The following is a 26,012-nucleotide window of genomic DNA, read 5'->3' on the forward strand; positions in this document are numbered from 1 at the left end:
GGGACAATTTAGAGGAAAAAAAATAATTGTGAGGGTAATAGTGACAGATTTCTTTATCCACTGTTAAGACTCTTGTAGGGGCAAGTGCCCCCACTCTAAATCCGCCCTTGGATTGAAGAGTTTGAAGATCAAGTTTTAGAGAGAAAAAAAATCAAGGGATTTTAGTTTGAGGAGTTGAGAATAGTGCAGACAATAATAACTTTTTTTTTTTTTTTATATCATATAATATTTATAAATGAGAAATGGTAGCCTAACATCATGAGGTTGTAGGCACCATTATGATGTCTAATAGATAGTGGTAACAATGTGCATGATCTGACAAAACTATTATAAGACCGTGCACTCACAATGATCAAACTTTATAATTGTCAATTCCCACAATTAATCGATACATGTCTTACCATGCATAAAGTTAGTAATAGACATCATGCAATTATGATGTGATCAAGTAAATCAACATGATACGTATTGAAAAATGAAAAAACCTATAAATAGGCCATGAATGAAGAAGATACATATAATTTCAAAAGACGAGTACAAATTATAGTACTTAAAGATTAATTTAATCATCAGAGTTTTTGCATAGGAAATCGTGTGAATTTGAATGATTGGAGATTAGAGAACGTAATTGTTATTCTATGATAATTGAGTTTCGACATCTCTATCCAAAGTCAAGTACTGGTTGATCAAAACCTAATCATCTTGAAAAAAGGGTATCTCAAATATTATAAAAAATTCGGGGGGTTATATCAAAATTAATCTTTTTTTATTGGCGAGTCTAGTGTGGGACAGCAATTTTATCCAAATCTGAAACGAGCCTTTAGAAGACAAACATAATTAACGGTTTCTAACTCTAGCTATTCAAACAGTAGATAACATTTAATTTTTGGACAAAACCCCGAAAGGATCTTAGTCTTTAAGTGGTACTAAAGAAGAAGAAAAAAAAAAAAAAAAGTACAAGAAATCATCTTCGATTGTCGTTAACTTCATTTTATTTGCCTCGGGATGTGTGTTGCAAGTGGAAATAATGGGTAAAGTGTTATTCTCAATGGTGGGCTCGGCAGGCTTTTGGTTTGAAGCTTGAATTTGGCCCACATTAAAAGAGAGACTGACTGACATGGGCCTACCATGTCTTCCATTAGTTCCATATAATTGATCTATCAAATGGTTGATTGTACGCCATGTCTCTGGCATGCGTGCCACGTGCACCAGACGCTTTTTTTAAACTACAATACAAAACATGGGCTTACATTTGTTAGATGGTATGTAGGGTCATCAATGGATCGGATTTGACCTGAAATCCAATCTGTTCGGATAATATTTTTCTTGATCGAGATAATTTTTGGCTCCCCATCTTTTTGATAACCTATTTGATCAGATAAGATGTAAGAAAATAATTAAATTAAATTATATTATATTATATATTTCATATAGATCAGTATTTTGAAATATGTACCAAGTCAGCTGTCTGATTGGGTTTGATCGAATTTTGTAATTAAATCAGTTCGAACGATGAACCGATGATTTTTCTGACTTTTTTTTTTTTTAGGATTTTGAATTTAGGAAAAGAAGTAAACATATATTTAAGTGTTTTGATAAAATAATCGGTTTAACTGAATTGAACCAAGGTCTAATCATGGTCCAACCAATTTGACAAATTTCAATCCAATTATTAGGTCAGTTTTTAAAACATTGATTTAAATGTGTTATTTATATATATATTTGTATATACCAGAGCTTGCTCATGCTTATCGACAAGGGCCTCTCTTTGGGGTTAAGAGAGGTAGAGGGGGAAAAAGGGGGAGCGGGGAGGAAAGACAATATATAAAATTAGTATTCTTAAAAGTAGAGTAGAAGATGAAAGATAATAAGATTAGAGGAGGTATTCTTGGAAAGAGAAAAAGGCGATATAATTGTAAGTTATCCTTGAAATTTGTGACGAAATTAAATCACAAACCCTATTTAAGGGGGAATAAGATTGAGACAAAGGGTGGGGTGGAAATGACCATCCTGTTTTGTTATATAGATATTTGACTATATCAAATTTGTTTCTATTTGATTTAAACCTGGTGCATTTGTTATCATATGAGATTGGATTAAATGGGAAGCATTTGGAGTCCCTAAAGAGAGTCAAACATTGTGCAAAACATTTTTCAATATATGGGCTAAAAGTTTTTAGAATGGAATGATTTTTTGCGATCATCATAAAAAAAATCAGCTCATACTGAAACTTCTAATCCCATCAAAAGTGATTTACAAATAATTGACGCTCCACGATTCTTCAACTTGTAAATTGAGATTAGAAGTTTCAGAATGGACTGATTTTTTGTGAGAGATCTTCCTCACAAAAAATCAGCTCATTCCGAAATTTCTTGCCTATATATTGAAAAATGTTTGGCTCACTTTAGGGCTTTCAAACGCTCCCCGGATTAAATAGTAACATACAATAGGAACAAGAGATTATAGGGATTCACTCCAATAATTATTGAATTGGTTTTCGGTTGATTCATTTCTCATTGGCTTGGTAATGGTGCCAAAAATCAACCCCAATCCGTTGAAATCACTCTAGTAAATCGGCAAGCAAGAACATGATTCTTAGAATCACACCACATTGAAAAATTAGATGAACAAAAATTGCATCCTTAGATGCTTAAAAAACACTTTGGGGATTTAATTTAACTTAGGGTAACGTTGCCATGAGGTCCTTTTGAAAAACCTGTTATAATAAGAAAGTCATATTATCCCAAGTTGATGATAAAATCCAAGGATATTCCACAACAACCCCTTAGAGGAAGGGCCAAGAAAGGAGAACAACAGTCGAGAAATAGATCGTTTGGGTTCTAGACGGATTTGGTGTTGCTCATATTTGATAAGAGATGCTTATTTACAAATCTGATATCGTCACAAAACACTTAATACTACAATCACTGGAGGAACAATAAAAATTAATCCAAACAAACTTTTTTTTCTTTCAATGTTTGTAGGAAGCTAATGAAACTGTACATTACGCGTTTGTTCCTGTGATAGGGCCATTTTTTTTAGTTGGACAACATGGTTTTCCTAACTTCATCGATGGGTCATTTTTAATGAAAGGCCCAATATTAATTTGTCTCGAATTCAAGCCAATAAAGCCCAATAGTTGCTCAGTCAGGTTCAGTCCTGTCCAGGTGTGGATAATGGCCCTGGCCCAACTTGGTTTTCCAAACTTCATCGATGGGCCTTAAGTTGTCTTGTTTAAAGCAAGACCCAATATTAAATTGTCTCATATCAAGCCAATTAAGCCCAATGGTTGTCTAGTTAGGCAAGTCCAGGTGTGGGTCATGGCCCAACATAGTTTTCTAAATTTCATCATGGGCCTAAACTTATCATGTTTAAAGAAAGGCCCAATATTAATGTAGCTCAAATTCAGGCAAAGTAAGCCCAATGGTTGCATTTGCTTTAGGGACCTAGTCTTACAATCTTTTGAGTTTCTAGTTGTTCATACTTCATCCTAGTGGTGTGTTTTAGTTGCTTTCCCATCTCTTTAAAAACATAAAAATAAAATAAAGAAAAATTGAGGTTCTCTATCAAATGATTCATTTAGATACGAGACTTTTGATTCCCAATAAAATGTATCATTAAAAAATTTGTACAAATTCATAGAAAATGAGTACTAATCTCTTCTTAGGGACCTTGGTGGAGGGATTTATTTCTAAAGAATCCCTTAATTTTGGGTGGAAGCTTAATAGGATGTTTACTAAACTTTTTATTTCTTAATGATCCCCCGGCAAACTTACTGTTTTTATTATTTATTGTTGAACTCATTGGTTTTTATTTATTGTCGAATTCACAACTATACAATAAATAAAATGGTGAATTTGACACTGGTAAAATCCATTCATTTTCGATTTATGAGTCTTTTCGACAAAAATATATGGAAAGATCAACTAAAAACTTGTGATAACCACTTGTTTAAATGATTTCAAATTATAAAAATCATTCTTGATCAAAAAAATGAAAAAAACTCTTTAAAAAAAAAGAAAAAACCTTACTCTTTCAAAATATTTGAAAAATGACTTCTTCTCCCATATTTAATTCTTAAATCCTTTATAACAGAATGTAGTCTCTGAAACTTGATTGAGATGTCAAAAATCCAATTTTTTTTTATTTTATGAAAATGATGAATTCAAACGATAAAAATCTTCAATCTAGAGAAATGTGGGAAATGAGGTCAAATGACTGTTAAGAAATTTTTTTTTTACTAAATGGACTACTAAGAGACCTTCCAAATCTTAGAGACTATTTAGAAAAAAGTCCCTCTGTCCGTCAGGGTCCTTTTAAGTAATTTTTCCTCTTGTCTCAGTAGCATGTTCGATAAAAATCCTAAATCCTGGTTTGAGAAAAGAAATGTCCTAATTACTACATTCCTATGGCTTACAAATTATGTTGGATTATCAGGTGATCCAATTCATCGAGCTTAGAAAAATATGGAAAAAGCTTTGAAGTTGGCGGCTCGCTTCAAAATTTTGAAGAAACCCTCTCCAATGGATTCCACGTGGCATTTCAAAGGAGGTATTTAAAATTTTGGCAGAAATGTAGGAGTGTGAAATAAATAAAAATGCCACATGTCTTGTAATGAAGTGGGTTCCTTCGAAATTTGAAGCGAGTTGACCTCCGCTTCAAAGTTGGACTCGAAAAATAAGGCCGCACTCATAATTTGGAAACTGATATAAATCCAGGTTAGAGTAAGATCAATATCCTACATCTTCATTGGCACCATATATATATATAGGGTCAGGTCAAGGGACATATGAAAAAACATATGTAAAAACAATGTAACATTAATAAATTTTCAAAATATGGGTTAGAAGTTTTGGATTGAGCTGATTTTTTGTGAGGATGATCTCTATGATGGGAAGATCATCTGAAAAAAAAAAAAAAAAAATCAGTCAAATCTGAAACTTCTAACCCCATTAAAAGTGATTTAGAATGTGGACCATCTATTTTTTTACTAATTTTTATCAATAATTTGTAAATCACTTTTGATGGATTTAGAAGTTTTAGATTGAGTTGATTTTTAGTAAGGATGATCTTCTCATCATAGTGACCATCCCCACAAAAAATCAGCTCAATCCAAAACCTCTAACCCATATTTTGAAAAACCATTGTTTTTACATATGTCCTTTGAACCACCCTCATATATATATATATATATATATATATATATATATATATATATATATATATATATTAACACATGATCACAATCGGATAAACACAACATCTAATAGTTGAGATTTTATGTGTATCTCAATGATACTTCTAGACCCTTGTTAGTGATTTCCGGTTTAATTCACGAATTTTTCATTTTTCTTCTTCTTCTTCAAAGAATGCATTACTCATCCGAATTAGTGAATCTTTTAGAATAAATCACATATTTTAAGTAAAATAAATAAATAAAATTTACTTTTTTACGATTTTTTTTTTTATGAAATTTGGTGGAAAAAACGTTATTGTAGATTGTTGTATGTTATAAATTATAATGTATAACACAAGTCTCACTTTGAAGTAGTCACACTTCAAAATTTTGGAGGAACCCATCTTTTTAATTCACACATGTTCCTTTCATCTTTAAAAAAATTATTACATGTTTGTCTACGTTTATTTGAGATTCCATCTTAGTTTTTAAAACAAGTGATTTACCCATTGACTTTAGTCTTCTTTTGTAAATTAATAAAAAATAACCTCAATGCTCATCACAATCACCACCATCATCACAATCACCACTGCATCATCATCTTCACAATCACAATCAACATCACCAATTTCATCATCACCATTGCCATTGACATCACCATCATATTACCATATTTTAGGTTTTTTAATTTTTAAAGTGGAGCGTATAATAGACGTATAAACCATATACCGTATATTTTTCGTTTATTGATTTTTGCAATTAAAATCAATTAGAACTCAAATTTTTCGCGTATTCCGAATTGCTATCAATGATCTAGACCACAATTTTCAACTATTGGATATTGAGTTTGCACTATTGGGATCGTGTGTCATTTCTTATGTTTACACGTTTAGGTGTATTAAATACACCTTGAAAATAAGCATATGAGGGTATTTCTCTTGTTAGCAATTTGGAATATGTTAAAAATCCGATTCATGAAATCTATTTGATTTTGGATTGCAAAAATCAGGTCAAAAATTTGATAAATGAAAAACATGCGGCATATGCTTCATACATGTATTATCTATCTCATTTCAAAATTTTGAAAATCGAAATATTGGAAATAGGACAGTGATAGTGATGATAATGAGGGCATTGAGGTTATTGTTCCATTGATTTATAAAAGAAGACCAAGATTAATGGATGAATCATCAATTTGAAAAATTAAGGTGTAATCTCAAATAAATGCAGAGGGTCATATCATTATATATTTTTAAAGATAAATAGACATTTGTCACGAAAAAAGGTGGATTCTTCCAAAATTTTGAAGCATGGCCGCTTCAAAGTCGATTTATGTTACACGCCACAACTTACAAATTTACACTTTGCAACATACAAGAAGTTACAATAGCATTTTTTAATCATCAAGTTTTATAAAAATTCATAAATAAAAAAACACGTTTTATTCTTTTTAAACTTAAAAGACATGAATTATTCAGAATAGTTCAATAATTTGGAAAATAATACTTTCATTGAAAAAACAAAAAATTCGTGAATTTTTCAACAATTAAATTGGAGAGTGCTAACAAGGGATATTTGTAATATAAAATAGAGTCGTGCTGGGGTGACACATGATTTACTATGATTCTCTCAATTCTAACGTGAACATGAATACATATCTGTTGATAGTTTTTACTTGTATTGCGAGGAAATACATTTATGGTTATGTGCATATCCCACATTAGACTTGTGAGAATCGCAATAAATATTTTTTATCATTTCAGCATTTTTCTATAAAATAAAATCCTTTAAAAGCATTTTTGATAGAAAATTCAATTTTCAAAGTGTATTTAATGCACCTAAACTTGTCCTCTTAGGTATATGTTAACAAGACTCAGAAATTAATAAGAAATCCAACTATTGCGTGTAAGTGAGATATGAACTACAATCTTAAGTCACTTCAGCACGACTTTTACGATAAATCATATATCTAAAAGAAATATCACACATCCCTAAGATAAATCTTAGTTTTAACGGAGGGATTGATTGTATATTTACGTGTTTGGGAATCTCATCTCTAAATTAAATTATACGGACAAATTTCTCATCTACTCTCCAACGCTTCGTTGTTCCATCTGGCATAACGGCGGTTTATTTGACAAATTAAATGCAAACGTTTCCTTATTTATTCGTTTATGGTATCTTCAAAGATTCTCTCTCCTCAAGGAATCATCTTTATATTTTATTTTATTTTATTTTTTTAAAAAAAATATGAGTTTACGTTTTCCGCTTTTCATTTTTACATCTCTCTTTTTAAGGGCAAATTAATCAGAATGTATAATTATGAAAAGTCGAACTCCTTATAAAATATTATTTTATTTATGTTTTATGTTTAATATTTATTAAATAATAAAATTATTTTTCTAAAAGAGGGGGTATTTTTGGAACAGAATTTTTTTAAATTAAATAATAAAATTATATTTTACACATTTTTTTGCTTTAAAAAGGGGTATGTTTGGAACAGAAAATTTTTAAATATAAAAAGACATCCAAAGTGCAGACAAGTAAAAGCCTCCATAAACGTGGGGGGCTGCCTGTATTTGACTCCCTATCCTTCACATACACTCGTTAAAAATCCGCCCTCCCCTGCGAAAAGCCGTCACCGAATCTGACCCAAATTCCAAACAAACACAAATTAAAAAAGTTGGAAATAAAGAAATATGATATTGTGGTACTGCAAGCACGACAGAATCTGAATCACCAAATCGTAACCATTAATGTTGATATCATCCAATGGTCCAAATCGACATACACAATTCAGATTGGTTCAGAGTCGATTTAGTATCAGATTCAAACCTGATTGGGCCAAGAACAATTTGATATACAAAATCTAAATAAACTTCATATATTAAATAACAATCAAACACTACACGTGTCCAAATAGAATCTCGGAGATCTTCTCATCTCAGTCGTTGCTGGACACTGTGTATCCAACATCGTTACACACTATAAAACACAAGCAGAAAATATAGAAACTTTATAAACGCCGCTTCTCTCTCCTCTCCACATACATCCTCCTCTCCTTCTCTCTCTCTCTTCGCTCTGTAACTATGAGACGGAAAAGCCGTACAACCTTTCTCTCCATCTTCACCTCCATTGTTCTCTTCGCTTCTTTCTCTCTCTATCTCTCTCGCAACGTCTCTCCAGGTGAACAAACCCGTCCATCTCCAGCGATTCTAAGCAATCTCAACCGTCCAAACTTCGCCCTCACAGAAGATCACAGCCATCGCTTCTACCGCCATGTCACCTCTTTCATCGAACCACAACCAGATTCAATCCTTTTTCCCGATTGGGAAGTCCTCCTCATCGTTCCATCAGATAATCCATTGTCGTCAGATTCCGGCAATGGATATTCCTGTATTTTCCAAAACAACGCTACTTCTCCGGCAAAACCAGCAGGAATCTTACACTTCAGTAACCATGTGACCTTCAGATGCGTTCTTCCCAACAGTGTCCGACGACTTCGTCCGTTATTCCGGCCAATCCTGACGAGATCTCCCGGAAGTTTCCCTGAGAAAGGATCAGAATCGACAGAGATGTTTCGATGGAGTTTTCTTGCTTACGAATCTCTCTCGACGAAGAACGACGTTATCTTGTTCGTTAAAGGCGTTAACAATCGTCAAGGGGTTAATCGTTCTCCAGAGGAGCTTCGTTGCGTATTCGGTGACGGCGTTAATAACTCCGTTAAAACAGCTGTTACAAGCTCTAATCAAGAGGTGTTTCGGTGCCGTCACCCTAACGTAAAGGATCAAAATCGTTTGTTTCTTGGCGGGGAAGAGAAAATCAAAATTTCACTCGAAGTAGGAGGGGAACAAAAGAAAATTGTGAACTCGGTAGCGTATTATACACCTCAGCGTAATGTAGCAGAAGAAGATGATAAATCGCTATTGTGTGCATGTACGATGGTGTACAACGCGGCTAAGTTCTTGAGAGAATGGGTCGTGTATCATTCGAAGATGGGTATAGAAAAGTTCATATTGTACGATAATGGTAGCGATGATGACTTGGAAAAAGTCGTTGAAGAGCTTCTAGAAGAATATAACGTGAAGACGATTTTGTGGCCTTGGCCCAAGACACAAGAGGCTGGGTTCTCACATTGTGCCATGTATGCTAGGGATTCATGTACATGGATGACATACATAGATGTTGATGAATTCATCTTCTCCCCATCATGGCTTAATGCATCACACGCATCAAATCATATGTTAAAATCTCTCTTGCCAAGGGCCAAACTTACACCACCATCATTGTTATCGTCGTCATTATCAGAAACCCAATTGCAATCTCGTTCGTATCCAATTGGACAAATTTCGATTAAGTGTTTCGAATTTGGGCCCTCGAACCAAAGGTCACACCCAATTAGGGGAGTGACACAAGGTTATACGTGTCGAAGAAGAATAGAGCAAAGACACAAATCTATAGTGTTGCTCGATGCGATCAATACATCTTTGCTTAATGTCATACACCATTTTCAATTGAAGAAAGGGTACAAGGTGAAGAGATTGTCTATGGTAGATGGGGTGGTGAATCACTATAAGTATCAAGCTTGGTCGGAATTTAAGTTGAAGTTTCGGAGACGGGTGTCAGCTTATGTTGTTGATTGGAAACAAGTGGTGAACCCTTTGTCGAAGGATAGAACCCCAGGATTAGGATTTGAAGCGATTGAGCCGAAGGGATGGGCTCAACGGTTCTGTGAGGTGCATGATAATAGATTAAAGGAGGCTACTCGAAGATGGTTCAAGTCAGGTTCGACAAAGGGGTACAAGATGGCTTGGCAAGATGAGTAAGGACAATTGGTTCGAGATGGGTTCAACATAGATGTGTAGTGGTTAGGACCAAAGGATGGGAACATCATGACCCACCGGTTCAAGCTGAGAAAGTGACATACATGAAACACAACAGGTAAAAAAAGAGACTAAAACTGTGGGGAGAAATTAATTTTGTATTTTTTATACATTTTTTTGTTTGAAAGAAAAGATTATGTTTTTTACAATTAATCGATGGAATTTTAGAAAGAAACGTCAAATGTTGGTTAGTTCTATTATGGTTTTTGGCATATTTCGTCAATCAAATCAGTTTGTTAAGGCTGATGGAGTAATGGGGTTGGTGGAACTTCTTGTAATTTTCAAAATCTCATGACTGAAAAATATAAAAAGGGTCGGAACGTTTTATCTGTCAAACATCACAACCGTTGATAAGTCGCATTAGTACACCGCCATGAGGGCCAAAATGACGGGTCAGTTTCTTATTTGAATGGGATTCCTGTTTGGTTATTTCTTATTCTTTCTTTTCACGTAACTTTAATTGAACTTTCATTTCCTTTAATTGATTTCTTTTAGCAAAAATGTAACTTTCCATTTACTATAGAAATAAATTTTTTTTAATCCAAAATACTTTTCACTCTTAATACTCAACTTTTAATCTTCTCTAATAAAGAAATCAGTTCACACATAACAATCTCGATACATTCCAATGATTTGTGAACATTGATGGTGAATGAGATGATAATTTTAAAGATTTAGATGTAATTTTTAGATCTATTTTGACCATTTGTGATAACAAATGGAGAAACATCATACTCATAATGTTTGATACAAGTGCCAGTTTCACCATTGTTGCATCTTGGAAAGATCTACCCGGTGTTGAGGTTGAAAAAAGTAAAATAAAAATTAATATTCGAGATCGATGTTTATAGTGTTAGAGATCAAAGTTTTGAAGCATTGATCTTGACACTTCAAACATTGACCTCGATGATTCAAAATCTTCTATTTTTCAAGTTCGACACTAGATAAATATTCCTAAATAGCAAAAATGCATATATTATAATGTTAAAATAAATATTTGTTCTCTCTTCCTAACCCGCTCTCCCTCTTTGCACGTATAACAACAAATTAGTTATATCATCAAGATCAACTCTTAAAGAGTTGTTGAGTTCAATAACTTGGTGCTAGTGGGATTTAAACCCAAGTCTTTGGTATCATCACCCAAAGACTTTACCAACTAAGCTAGTTGACACATTCTTTACCGTCTCTCTTAATTGTAGGTAGACTTTGAGCATAAGAATAAATTTATTAAATCATTAAGATTGATGTTTAAATTGATGAGATCGACTTTTGAAATGTCAATATCAACATTCAAACCATTGAACTCGATGATGATAGACCTATTTTGACATACAAACATAAAAATATGATTAAAACATGCATCGAGATAATCATCGATAAGCCGACTAGATCAACATTTATAAACCATCAATCTCGACAATTGGATTCATTGTTTTAGGGCTACGATTGTCTAGATCGATTATTTTTTAATCCAAATAATTGATCAAAACACTCTTTTTGGACAACCTTGACACTAAATCATCACTTTGAGGAAGGAAAAAAAAAAAAAAAAGGTTAGAGATAGGGAAAGAGTTTTTAGGTTGATTTTTTATGAGAAAAAATGGAAAACATTACTTGATATATCATTCGGATCTTAGTGGATATAGGGATGGAACCGTATCCGACTCAGATCCAACTTAGGTTAAGGGACATCAACCTAAATCCAAATTATATTTTAATTTGAATATACTTAATGCAACCAAACCAGCTAAATTTGGATTCGAATCACTTGAATTTTGGATAATATCCGTACCATTTTAAGCCCCGCCAATTATATCAGTACTATACCTTCATGGTATTTTTGAGGTTGATCCAACACATATATCTTTTTAAGTTTGTTCATAAAAAGTTGAAGCACACGAATGAAATGGCTAAAATCCATCATTTAGAGACATTATTTGCGACATATGTCAACTCTCCTTTTAAGAATCAATCCCAATAGGTGAGTTCATGGGTTCGGGTTGGAAATGAGTATATTCATATCCATATTTTAATTTTTATTCGGATCCTAATCCTATTAGATAAAATCACGTTCGAACCATTTTGCTCCACTTAACCATATGTAGATCCGACTCGATCGAATTAATTGATTCGAATGAGTCCTCTCCGTAAGTTATTTCAAGGAAAATCTTTAAGGGTAGGGAAAATGAGGTTTGAACTCAAGACATCTCCCTTTTTGAACATTTTGCTCCACTTAACCATATGTGGATCCGACTCGATCGAATTAATTGATTCGAATGAGTCCTCTCCGTAAGTTATTTTAAGGAAAATCTTTAAGGGTAGGGAAAATGAGGTTTGAACTCAAGACATCTCCCTTTTGAAGAGATGCATGTCTTGACCACTTTATCTAAAACTTGTTGGTTGAAGAAAGATATCTTGAAAAACATAAAATATAATTTTGAAAGTAATATATCATTTGCATCTAGACGGATATAGGGATGGATTTGCATCCAACTCAAGTCAAGAGACATGAAGTCATATTTGACCCATTGTATTCTGATATACTAGAAAGAATTGAATCGATTAAATTCGGATTTGACTCACTCGAATTTCGAATAAAATCCGACCCATTTTATGCCCTAATTTAACCATAATTAATAGGAATGAGATTTGATAATAGTTTTGGATAATTATTTATTGAAACTAATTAGAGTTGAGTTCTAGGTATCGAACTAATTAAAAACCAAAATCATTAGTTAAAATCACTTAAAAGGGAAGTTTTATGACGATTCTGAGTTTGGTCCCATCAAATTGAGAATTGAAACTAGAACCAATAGGATCTGATCTGAAAAAATACTTATCAATTTTGGTTTTAATTATTTTAGGAATTGGAACCTCTCCATTGACACCCTCAATAATCGCCGTAGGGAAGAGTGGGTGAACAAAAAAATCTAACACAAATCTGATACATATCACGAAATGTAGTGACTCATCCCATGACCTGACATCATGATCCACATAGGAGAACCAAAGCATTTATGATGCAAACAATGAAGACTAGTGAAAAATCACCATGAACTATTTTCGAATGGGCACATCCAAGAGGCCCTCAAGTTTACAATCATCAAATAGATGACAATTGACATGTATCATAACTGATGAGAATATGAAAGAGCTTAGAGTTGTCAAATTCCCCAACGAATCATCAAAGTGTTTTAAGGGGAACTGTCGAAGAATTCAAAGAAGCTACTCAGATTGCTGTAGTTTCAAATTTTAACCACAACCTTTGTCATTCTCTTTCTTATGGTGTTATAACAACTCTATAAAATCACAACTCTTCCATAAATAAGTATCTTCTGAAAATCAAGCAAAACACATAGTCCACATTATTTTAATGACTAATGCTGGAGTGATCTCAATGGGAGACACACAAGAGACATCTTGATGTGGTGGAGCGTGCATGCTGTAGATGCTTTTTTTTTTTCAAGATACAAGTAAAATGCATCTACAAACATGTGCCACCACATTAAGTTGTCCACGTCCGTTGAGGTCACTCCAACACAAGTTTATTTTAATAAATTAAAGTGAATTTATTTATTTATTACATAAATAAAATAAAATGGTCACATAGAAACAAAAATAAGAGAACACCTGTGAGGTTGACCGTTGACATAGACTTTTAACTAACCTTGTACATAGCCCGCCATGTATGATTGTTCAAATAGATAGTAGTCCCTCATCACGTTAATTAGGACGGTCATAAGCAAATGGTGAATACTCCAAACAGGCAAACATAGTCTTTGAAAACGGTTTATTTGTTATCTGATCACATGTCACCTTTTTTGAACCGACATCTAAAGTACTTGTTTGAATCCAACAACTAAAAATCACCAATTAGATTTTTTTTTAGGTCGATTGCCACATGGAATTTCAAGTATGAAGTCTTCTTGTGACACCAAAATAAATTTTAAGAGAAACAATGAATACTAGACTTAATCCATGTTGAAGGTTTAGGTGGTAAAAAAGAAAAAATAATAAAATTAGAAGAGAATTATTAAACATAAATTAGGGTTCAAAGGGATAAAAGAGGAAGATAGTGAAATTAAAAGGGTATTATTGAAATAAAGAAAGAGGTGGAGAAGGAGGAAAGTAAATATCATAAAGTTGAAAGGATAGGAGAAAAACAATAATGTGGGGTCATTATAATTGGATGGAATGTTTATCCCTTACAAGTGGGTCTCAACATTGTGTTTTATTATATAGATGTTATTTATTGATTATTGAACTTTCAGTTTCATAGTTGGCATTTCTATTCTTTTAATTGAATTGTCATCTAACTCTAATTTTATGACGTTGTGGTGAAATCTTAAACTTCTTCTCATTACCATTCTATTAAAAGTATGTTTGATTGCACGACAAACTCTAAGAAAAATAATTTATCATGGACAACTTCAATTTAACGTTGTTTGAGTGCAAAACAAATACAAAAAAAATGGGACAAACGTTTTTTTTCTCTCATGAGATTTGCCCCTTGGGCTGGCAAATCTTTTCTCACCCCTCCCCCCTAAGAAAATGATTTTTCACACAACACCAAATTTGGATCTCATAAAATTCCCTCAGTTTTTACGTTTAAACATGATTTAAGCAAGTTCATTTTTGTTAAAAAATCAATAAAATTGCAATCACCAGCCTTACAATCATGATGATTAGTTTTCAAAACTACAAAAATATCCTTTCTTTTATTATATAATCTTTAAAAACTATTTAATTATGATTTTAAATTACAAATAAACCCTTTAGATACTTGTACATTTTCTTATAATACCTTCTATTTAATTTTCTTCACGAAAAACACTTTCCTTACTAAGTTAGATTTAAAATAAAATTTTAACTACAAAAAATAACCTTTCTTAGGCTTTTTATTCCTATAACATTCATAGTTTTTTTTTTCCTCATAATTTTATTCTCTACATCCCCGTGGATCGGATCATGTTTTTAGATGTCACAAGAGGAACTTAACAACCTTTATAAGATTTGAAATCTTACCAAGTTAGTAAGGCTAGAATTAGAAAAAAATAAAAAATAAGTTCAACAAAAAACCTCTACAATCCAATTAAAATCAAAGAACACAAAGAGATTTTTTGCATGATTTTTCATGACGTGCTCAAACAAATGATTTGCAAGGTAAATTTTTTCCGTGCAATCAAACACTCCCTAAGGTCATCTGATTCCCCAGCCATCATAGCATATTTATTTGAGGTTGAATCAAATTTTCAATTTAGTTTAAAACTCCAAAATGGTTAGTTGGTCTCTCGAGCCTTCAGAATGTTGTTTCGAAAAGTTTTCGAGTATTTTAAATTTGAAAGTTAATATTGGTTTTAGAGGTATTTTCATTCTCTTTTAAGTTAGTTTTTAAAGTTTATTCAAAGAGACATCTTTGATCCTTCATCTTCCATCTCTTCTTGATTTATTTTTCTTGATTTTAGTTTTACATCATTCTATAGACATTCTATACAATTTCGAAAACAGTAAATTCTGGGATATTTCACTGACTATTCATTTATATTGGGTTTTTCTCTGTGTGTGCTTACTAAATTTGGATTGCTTATCATATATATTTTTGCCACTTATTTTAAAACTATAGGCTCACCAAGCAGTTCTTGGATTTCTAATTTATTTTATCTCTCACCACTAACATTACATAATCTACAAATAACACATGAGTGGACACTCTTCAAAATGAACACTTTCTCCATACATAAGTACATAACTAGCACCTACTAGGGGTGCAACTTGGTTCGATGTAGGGCAAAATTGGGACTGAACCAACTTAGGTTGGTTCCATTAAATGAGAATCAGAACTGAACCAAATTGCCGTAGAATCAAATCAACCCGAACCGAGCTAAGGTAGGTTTGGTTCAGTTCGGTTCGAGGGTTGCCAATATCTTAACAACCTAATTGAATCAATATATTTTTAATAAAAATAAATAAATATGAATATAAAATCTCATATAATGTGTCATTAATCTATCCATCAATAAAAAGAATCTAATATATTCATTCTATAAAAAAAAAAAAAAATGTCAATAGTTTTTCTATCAATTAAAGAAAGTCATTAACCCATACATTAAAAAAAAAAAAAAGTCATTAATCTATCCATAAAAAAAAAAATCAATTTATCTATAAAAAATGGATATAATTTATTAAATAGATTAATAATATTTATATATAATTTTATTAATATAAGGTTTCGGTTCTATGCAAGGCATGAACCAAGAACTAAACCAAATTGGTCGGTTCTCTATTTTGTTAACTCAGAACCAAACCGAAATTTATTATAAACCGAAGCAAACCAATCCAAAGTTCTCGATTTGAACCAGACCAAGTTGCACCCCTGGCACCTACATATACCAATTCATAGCGGATCCGACTATAAACCAACCGATAACTGGTACCTGAGCAATTAATAATCCTAAATTTGATGAACTTTGTATGGAGAAAATGATAAAATCATAATTAGCAGACCCAAAAAAACACCTACCATATTTGCTGTTATTGTTCTCAAAACATTTTATTGAAAAATAAAAGGAAACCCAAGTCAAGTTTTGATTCAGAAATTCACAATCCATCTAGTCATTATTAGAAGCAGAAAGGTACTAAGGAAAAGTTGGCGAGTCTTTAACATTCTAGAAGCAAAAGTTATCACTCTTATTTTCATCCTTGAGTTCTTGATGCTGTCCAAGTTGGGTGAGAATGAGATTGATTAGCTTTTGTTATTAAGAGCTCTAGCTTTATGCCTTCTCTTGAAGACATCTTGTCTGAATCTCTTGGTCTCACTCTTTATCTCCATGAAGGGTTTCTTCTCTATGCTTTCTTTCTCGCTCTCTAGCATCTTTTGCCTCTTTGTCACTGCCATGGCTGCTGCTTTGTTCTCTTGCTCCTGACGTTCCGCCTCTTCCTGAAATAATTTTTTAAAGAAAATTTTATATATTTTTAAGAGATGAATGCCATCAGATGCATGAAAGTGTGTATGTATGCATGTATGCATTCGACACCATTAAAACAATCTGATTGTCTTACAATTGTTGGGTAAAGCACTACCACTTGCTATATGATTATGATCCAACCTAATCAATTTTAGGTGGTTTCGTGCTTAACAACTACTAGTGTTTTCAGTCAAATGTGGCTCAAGAATGAGTTGAATAACGAAATAGGGCTCGTGTAACCCCCACATTTAGGTCAAAGCATAGATGATGATGATGAATCATAAAGATGGTATCCAAAACAAACTGTACATGTGCACAGTTAGAGAATAAGATGCATGAGATACATTCTATCCTTGTCACTGCATCTCATCACAAATGGTAGGTTGTGATGGAAAAGGACATAATTTATATTCTATATAAGGAAGCATTGATAATTAGAATCTTTATGTTAAGCTAGTTTTTATATCTTGGTTGATGTAGGGTCTATAGATACCCTACTAGGGCTTACGTAATTATCATCCAAGAATTTTCAATGAAGATCTATTTCTTCATGCTATCAAAGCCTAAACTCTATTGAGAGCACGATCTTAGTGCACCAAACCTAAATCTCTTCTTCGTCTTCTTTATTTCCGTTTTAGTTTCCTTCAATAAAAATCACACCTTCCACTATATCTCTACAAATCTCCCTAGTCCACACCTTCATCTCTCTCTCAATTCAAAATCTCTCCAACAAGAGTTCTTTTATTTAAGTTGCATGATCCTACTTTGTATGCTCCTAAAAGAGATCATGACAGACCTAGGATTGTGAACCACCGACTCTGACATACTAAAAAAAGTAGGATACAACAATGAGGGACTTCACAAATAGGCCATCACTAACAAGCATGATTGAATTACGGTGATCTATGAATGAGTCATTTAATGAGATCTAGAGCAATTATTAATGAACTTAAGTGCATTTTCTTTCTCAAAAGGACCATGTAATTGTGGGAGGGGGTTAGGGAATTGCATCATTGTCAATGTATCTCCTTGCAAATGGTAGGTTGTGATGGAGAATGATGTATTTAGTATAGGATATTCTATATTAGGAAGCATTGATAATTAAAATCTTTTATGTTAGATTAGTTTTTATATCTTGGTAGATGTAATATCTATAAATAACCTATAAGGGTTCATGAAATTATCATCCAAGAATTTTCAACAGAGTTCTATTTCTTCATGCACCATATTAACATAGAAAGGGTGAATTTGATCCATTACCAAGAAAACCACATATGTAATTCAACACAAAAAACTAAGAAGTTGAAAGGGAAACGGTACCTGGAGATCATGTATGAGGGTGTCAAGGGATTTGATCTTCCTATGTGGCCAACGAGGGATGCCGAATTCCCTACACTTCCTCTTCAGTACAGTTAGTCCAACACTCAGCTTTCTTGAAGCTTCTGCAATCGGAACATCAAAATACTTTGCAAGATCGGCTAAAGCTAGTCTGGCTACATGTTCCGTTGCTGCTCTCTTTTTCTTCTTGGTCCCTTCATCCTCTGCAATAATTCTTTGAAGTTACAAGAAGGTGAAAATAATCATGGGGTGACAACTAGATGAAATATCCTTAACTGTCATGGTTTTTTACTAGGTTGCATAAGAGATTAGGTCTCCACTAGACAAAACCAAATTGTGTTTGAATGACCCAACCTAAGCATTTTAGTTTTACTGGCTGTGTTGAGTCAGAGTCAACAAGATTCAGCCAAAGCCCAATGTTTTCCAATTCATGATGATTGATGACCCATGCAAGTCAACTCGGACTTCACTGAGTCGCATCAGTTTATGATATTCTAAAGAAACCATGATAGAAAAATAAGTGGTAGTTGAGCTTCACTCTTAAATCTGAAAAGAAGAAAAATGTTAATTCAACTCACCAGAAAATAAAACATATCTCACTAGTATGATTTCATGCAATTAAATGATTCACATTCTCTGGACTGAAAATGGTACAAACAAATTTAAAATTAAAAAAATTAGTAAAAATTTAAACTGCTTTAGAAAGAAAATTCACAACTCTTAGTTATCAGAAAATTTCTAACATTGAATATTTTATTATGTAATTTAACTTAAGATAAGCATCTAATGTTGGTGATCATTTTGGCACAACTGGCAAACTGGGGCTGTTGGTCACTAAAACAATGTGACCTGCTGTAACACCTCAAAGATCGTCCGATTCACGATCACAAGTGAAGTCACTTCCTCCCCATAAAGATTATATAACAAAGCGGGTTAAGCAAAAGTGCAAAACATTGTTTGATCACAAACAAAACTAAGATGAAGTTGCTATGACTGTCAAACAACCTAGCTTCCCAGTTCCGCATCATGCTATTTGTTATAAAAACACACATTTTACTACTCACACCAACCACCAATCCTTTTCCTGGTTCAGAGATTAGAAAATTTTCCACTACAGAGAGAGTAAAAGAAATATGACAGGCATTCTTTCGATTGCAAGGAAAATGTTGATTTAGGGAAATATTTCTAACCTCCGACACCTTGGTCATCTTGTTGATTTTCTGATAAACTTGGTGTATCAATGGGATAAGGAAGACAGTTAAGATCTTGATCAAACACGGGCAACATTCTCTTTGAGTGAAGGTGATTATCTTTGTTCTGTTCAGACATTTCTTCACTTGCAGATTGTGATGTCTCTTTGTTTTCTGTTCTGTACCTCAATTGGAAGACCTTTTGAAGATCATCGGCCAATGTTGGGATCAATTTCAGCTTGGGATTTCTGGAAAAAAAAAAAGAAGGCAGAATAATAAATTTTACATAAAATAGAAAGAAACGTATTTGCATAAAAACAACTATGGGCATATGTTGATTAATAATGCAGATAAGAAAATTTATGCTCAAACTATAAGCATCACCACTGAAGAAAAATATGTATTAACAAGTTTTGGTTTGGTTTTGCAAATGACATCAAAAGTCCAGCGTCTCTGCATACTTGTCAAATGAGGCCACATAAGCGCATATGCAGTATGCGATGACATACTTGTTCCAACAGTCAGAAATCTGACTATTAAGCACTATTTTTTATTTTTTTTATTTTATGTTTTCTTCATCAAACACCTCTATGAATACCCATTCCTACCACTCTCAATGCATCTAAAGGACCACATGTGTTACACTCCAAATCACACATTTACATACACTCATATACTCACTCCTCATTTTCTACTACTCTAGTTCTACTAATTCTTTTTTTAGTCTACAACTTATTTTCTCAGTTCTTATACGTCTATTTCTACTTCTTATCTTACCTTCTCAAGCAAGCCAAAGTAAGAAGCCAAGAAGCGACTTAGGCAAGGTTCAAGAGTCAAGATTTTAGCAGTCTACAAGGACCAAGTCAAGCAAATGTAATAAATTACAATCAAATAAAAGTCAAGCATTTATAATTTAGTTTCTTATAGTTAATAATGATTTCATGATTTTTTTTTGTTCAATTTCATGAGTTTATGCATTCTACCTGCTTGCATACTTGTTATACATGCAAATGTAATAAATTAAAATCATATTGAGACTAAAGTTTACAGGAATATTTTCTAGGACTGTTATAATAATTGCACATTTTTTAAACTTTTTTTTTTGTTATGCTATCACATATGCTATGTGTGAACCACATGCGCATAGTATATGCCTAGTCATACAGCACAGCATATGCTATTTAACAACATTGACCATCACAACCATACATAGAGAATTCGCTGGCTAACACCTAAAAAAGGAATTTATGGAACCACAACCAAGATTGGGAAATAGAACCTTCAGCCTCCTTAATTGCAGAAAAATATCCCTTCAAATATGTTGAGTGTATATTTTCCTCCACTGTTGGGTGTATCATACCCTTGCTAAGCCCCATGACCCTCTTATATTCATAGTTCTACCCTTCACCAACATATTGGTCTTTCGAGGTAAATGGTTGTCAACATGGTATTAGAGCGCTAGGTTCCCATAGGTCACGGGTCCGAATCTTTCCAACCTTATGGGTGAGGGAAAGTGTTGAGTGTATATTTTCCTCCACTCTCAGGTGTGTCATACCCCAGTTTAGCCCCGTGACCCTCTTATATTCATAGTTCTCCCGTTCTCCAACAGATCGGTCTTTTGGAGTAGTTGGTTGGTTAACAAAATAAGATAAAGAAAGTAAATATAAGATCAAAGCCCCATTATATAATAGAAATGACCAAAATGCAGAATGAGAAACAACTGTACTTTCTGGATATTTTTATACATCCACATATAATCTTAGTGACACAATCCTTCTAGGGGTGTAGTTGATAACAAAAGAAAGAAAGGATAAAAATCAAAGCCCAATTAGATAAAGGAAATTACCAAAATGCACAATGAAAAACAACTCTACTATTTGGATATTACACCAACATCTATATTATAAAACACAACTGAGTTGCTACAGTTTTGTGTTTCTGAGATGGAGATAAACATTCCCTCAGCTATAGTTTTGTGGTTGAACAAATGTCCCATCTACCTATACCACACTTTTTTGTCTTTTCTCTTCACTTCCTTTAACTATAAAGAGATTTACTAAGCAAATCCAACTATTTCATTTTTATTACAAAAACTCCCTTGGAGTTCGGACAACTCCAAAGGAACCTTACTTTATGAAGTTTGTTACCCACCAAACCTCACTCTATCAAGTTTGTTACCAACAAACCTTGGAGTGGGGATCCACGTCATAAAATTCAAATTTATACGATTAATTTGTTACTTAACATATCTTGGACTGGATTCTAATCGTATCAATTAGTGGCATCCAAAAACATGATTTGATATCACAGGGTAATAAAGGACAAAATCCTAAGAACTTAAAAAAAAAATGAAAAAAAAGTTAATTTTCACTGTTTTATTTTAGTTTTAAAGTTGGGAGCTTGGTAGCCTTCCATTTTCAGCACCTACGGTCAAGCTCATTTTTTTTTTTCTTTTGAATTTGATTTTTTCCATGATCCTAGAAGGATGTGCTCTTGGATTTGCTAATTTGATAATCCATGTGGGCCCAACAACCTTTAATAAGATTTGAAATAATACTTAGTCATGGTAGCATGATTGATAAAGTAATGTTTGTTCACGTAAAAAACTTGATAAAGTAAGGGAGTTTTTGTAATAAAATTGCAACAGATAGGTCTGGCCAGTAAATCTTTCTTAACTTTATTACATATTCTTCAACTCTTTTTTTTTTTCCGCTTCTACCCCCTTAATAAAACACAACAGTAGGGGATAAACTTCTTGTCGAACTACAATGATCTCACTTTATTGCTTTCATCCTCCCTCTTAACTTTAATGTCTTCACTCTCCTCCTCCGACCCCTCCCTTTTTTCAATAATACCCCTCTAACTTTACTATTCTTCCCCTTGATAAAGTAAGGGAGTTTTTGTAATAAAATTGCAACAGATAGGTCTGCTCAGTAAATCACTCTTAACTTTATTACATATTCCTCAACTTTATTTTTTTTTATGCTTCTACCACCTTAATAAAACACAACGGTAGGACCCACTTATGACGGACAAACGTCTCGTCAGACTAGAAAGATTTCACTTTATTCCTTTCATCCTCCCTCTTAACTTTATTGTCTTCACCCTCTTCCTCCAACGCCTCCCTTTTTTAAATAATACCCCTCTAACTTTTCAATTCTTCCCCTTTTACCCCTTCAACCCCAATTTGTTTTAATAATACTCCTCCAATTTTATTGTTCTTCCTCTTTTACCCCTTTAACCCCCAAAGAGGATGCCCGTGCCATAGGAACGGGTGAACTCTAGTATATGATACAACAAAGCCATCAACACCAACAAACCTTGATGAAACATGCACGTTACCTCCACTGACCTAGAATGGTTTTGAAAAAGTTGTGTACTAAAGTTCCATACTTATGAAAATTGAGAAGCAAACATGATCTATTAGATATTTGACTTACCAAAAAAAAAAAACATTATCTATTAGATGGGATACTTTTCGAGTTGGGGAAAATTGCTCTCTTGTAAAGGGAATTTAATCTGATTAACTTGCTATGCCTTCTAAGGGTATTGGTTGATTAGTGTGTTCCAAAACAGAAAAACCCTTACTATAACACACTATATTATGAGGATTAATTGCAGCAAAAGTCACCACCATCTTCATCAAATTCATCTCCTCTTATTAGTGTATCAAGACTGTCTTTCATCTTTTCCAATTTAATCATGAAGTTTGTGGTTGAATCGGTGAAGAAAAAAAATTGTGATTTAATCGCGACTTTTAAAATAAGTCACCGAATTTAGAGACTGTGGCAACATCAAGAGGTGATGTGGCGTTCAACTTGACTATACAATCTGCATGCACCAGCCGCACTATCCATAATAAAAACAAGGCCTATCACAACATATTCAATAGGCTTTCTTCATCAGTTGGTAAACTTCAAAAGACATATTTGCAAACAGATCTCTTTAGAACTTCTACGTCTGCTTACTCATAAAAAAATATAGAACCTCCAAGTCACCTAGGTCATTGATATATGCCGTTGTTAACTCCAATTTCCTTATCCAAATCAAGAATATCACATTTCACACAATCATATAACAATGAAAAATTCTTCTATAAAGTTATGTTTTACAACCATAGGTGAACTTGCATGGAGCAGGGAAAGATAGCATTTGGATGACGTTTACATAGGCTTCCCTCTACAAGGTCTTTTATCACTTTCAGATCCATGTCCTGGCAATATTTCTTTAGAAATATTAATGTGTCCCAAGTGGGGGCCTCCAAGCAGGGGCCAGCTGCACCCCCTCCCCCATCTCGTTTTTTTGAGTATTTAGACATCCCTAGATTTCGGTGATTATTTGGCATACCCCTGTGTTTAAAAGCTGATAACATGCCCCCTTTAACCATGTTGCTCCCCCCTCCTCATTTTTTTAGTTGATTCAAAGACCTCACTATGCTTTGGCAAATATATGAGATAACTCAGCCAGTTTTCTTCCTAAAGCTAGCCACTTTCAAGCTCTTCAACCTCTATAGTAAATTAACTTTGATCTAATCTATTTATCTTCATCTTCAAGCCATCATTTTGAACATCGCGTTAATAACTTTAGAAAACCCTAGAATTTCCTATAAGAACATCCTCATCGTCTTCTATTTTAAAAATCCTATCTTGTTCTTTAGATTTGAAGGTTAAAAGTAAATTAATTTTAAGGTTGAAAACTAGGGTAAATTTTTTTACACAAGAGGTTGAAGGTGGCTGGTTTTGGGAAGAGAAATCAAAGGGTTTTTGGTTTCAGGTTGCATACGAGAGCAATGAGGTCATGTTGCCACTAGTCTATTGGAGAAGACCAAGGTCAAAAAGGGCATGTAGGTGTTTTGGTGAACATTTGACATACCCTAAGTTTTCAAACTGATGACACTGCCACCCTTGACTCAGGTCTTCTCTCATAGACTAATAGAGATGACCTAAATGCCCTTCTCTTCAACCTTTAACTAAAACCCCTTGAACTTTCTCCCAAAACCAGTCATCTTCAAGCTCTTCAACCATGCTATTAACTATAGCTTGCATCCACTACAAGAAAATCCGGGCTCCCCCAACCTCCTAGCCTTCGCTATTGAAGATGAAGCCTCTAAGGTCAGAAAGTGAACCCCAAAAGTGCATTTAAGATTGGCTTCACATCATAAGGAAAAAAATCAACTAGATATCTTCAAAAGAATCAAAATGAAGATAAGGATATTGCATTAATCAACTTCAATGGTTGTTTTAAACTCAGGTAAGGGGATCCTTGTCAATTATAACATTGTTTGGAATAATCCTCATAATAATTGAGGCTTTTCTTCTTAATTGTGTTTCTATCTACCCACATAATCCCCATTAGCAATTTTACAAGACAAGCTAAACACATTAAGGGAACCTGAAACATGGGTTTTCATTGACATGCAGTAATCACTCAATTTTCATAAAAATAGTAGAAGAAAAAGGGAATCAAATTCACTATAACTTTACCCAAAAAAAACTCATTTTTTTCTCTCTAAACCATGATCTAAGCTTTAGGAAGAACACCCATTTAGTTCAATCCAATAGCACAGAAGGAAATGAGAAAAAAAGAGATGGGTACCTTGATATCATTAATATAGAAGGAATGGAGACTAAAATAGATGGACGATCAGCCTCAAATGCAAGTATGCAGAGCCAAAGACCCACAAGCCGTCCTCGACAGAGCTCTGAAACCCGAGCTCCTGACAATTCGAGAAGTGGTTGAGTTGCTATTTCCATATAAGAACCAGGCGAGAACAAGAACTCTCTCTCCACCCTTTTTTCGTTCCCATCATCGAATCGATAAACATGAACGCTCCTTATCAGTTCTGTAAAGTACCCAAACGAGAAGAAAAAAAAAATTGAAAATTTAACTGAATCAATTGTAAAGATCAATAACAACAAAAATACAAAAAATGGGGTATCTCTGTTTGATTTATCATCACTTCTGTGAAGAAACCAAACTGGAAAATTTAAAATTTTCAACAAAAATTATTTATAATTATACCATCATTGAGGATGTTCCTGAAGACTGCAAGAGCAGAGAGAAGAGGGTCTTTAGAGGAATCCATGAAGAAGAAATCATGATTATGTGAAGTTTATATAAAATGTAGGATTGAAGCGTTGAAGAAGAATAATAAATGGTGAGAGAGCAAGAGTAAGATATGAGAGATTTTATTTCTATACAGGTCGGCTTTGGAGACTTTTTTTTCCATTTTTGATAGAGAGGCTCATTGATTTCTTTTGTGGGTTTGTGCTGTTTCATTTAATTTCTTTTTGTTGCATTTATTATTTTCTGTTTGATTAGAGGAAAGTACCATACAACCATTATCATTGAGTTTTATACCAAACATACCCCTGTTTTTGGATAAAATTTTTATTTACTTTTTATTATCAAATAGAATAATACTAACGTGATTAAACTAGAAAGAATTAGCACTTGTTTT

The 26,012-nt window shown here is 33.4% G+C and overlaps 2 protein-coding genes across 2 annotated transcripts; one reads left to right on the top strand and one right to left on the bottom strand.

The window, feature by feature from the left end:
- The first annotated feature begins 8,209 nt into the window (after nt 1–8,209).
- On the top strand, nt 8,210–10,448 carry LOC147407685 (glycosyltransferase family protein (DUF23)). The gene has a single exon (XM_086436376.1). It carries the CDS (start codon nt 8,266–8,268, stop codon nt 10,000–10,002), a length of 1,737 nt encoding a protein of 578 aa, XP_086292502.1. The 5' UTR covers nt 8,210–8,265; the 3' UTR covers nt 10,003–10,448.
- A 6,112-nt stretch (nt 10,449–16,560) lies between these two features.
- RKD5 (RWP-RK domain-containing protein) lies at nt 16,561–25,803 on the bottom strand. Its single transcript, XM_086436377.1, has 5 exons — nt 25,574–25,803; nt 25,148–25,394; nt 19,553–19,800; nt 18,345–18,565; nt 16,561–16,996 (listed from the first exon to the last, which is right to left on the bottom strand). The coding sequence occupies exons 1-5, from the start codon at nt 25,635–25,637 to the stop codon at nt 16,802–16,804; spliced, it is 975 nt and encodes a 324-aa protein (XP_086292503.1). The 5' UTR covers nt 25,638–25,803; the 3' UTR covers nt 16,561–16,801.
- Nucleotides 25,804–26,012: the final 209 nt, after the last annotated feature.

This window comes from Akebia trifoliata, chromosome 3 (genome assembly GCF_017979445.1).
Source record: "Akebia trifoliata isolate Shusen 1 chromosome 3, ASM1797944v1, whole genome shotgun sequence".
In the NCBI taxonomy this organism is placed as follows: domain Eukaryota; kingdom Viridiplantae; phylum Streptophyta; class Magnoliopsida; order Ranunculales; family Lardizabalaceae; genus Akebia; species Akebia trifoliata.

Bases quoted from the DNA above. Each gene is read 5' to 3' on its own strand.
- LOC147407685 (XM_086436376.1), top strand. From the start codon at position 8,266: ATGAGACGGAAAAGCCGTACAACCTTTCTCTCCATCTTCACCTCCATT.
- RKD5 (XM_086436377.1), bottom strand. From the start codon at position 25,637: ATGGATTCCTCTAAAGACCCTCTTCTCTCTGCTCTTGCAGTCTTCAGG. The intron at 25,395-25,573 runs GTATAATTATAA...GGTACTTTACAG, and splicing joins CAGGAACATCCTCAATGATG to AACTGATAAGGAGCGTTCAT. The intron at 18,566-19,552 runs GTTAGAAATATT...GAATTATTGCAG, and splicing joins AGATGACCAAGGTGTCGGAG to AGGATGAAGGGACCAAGAAG.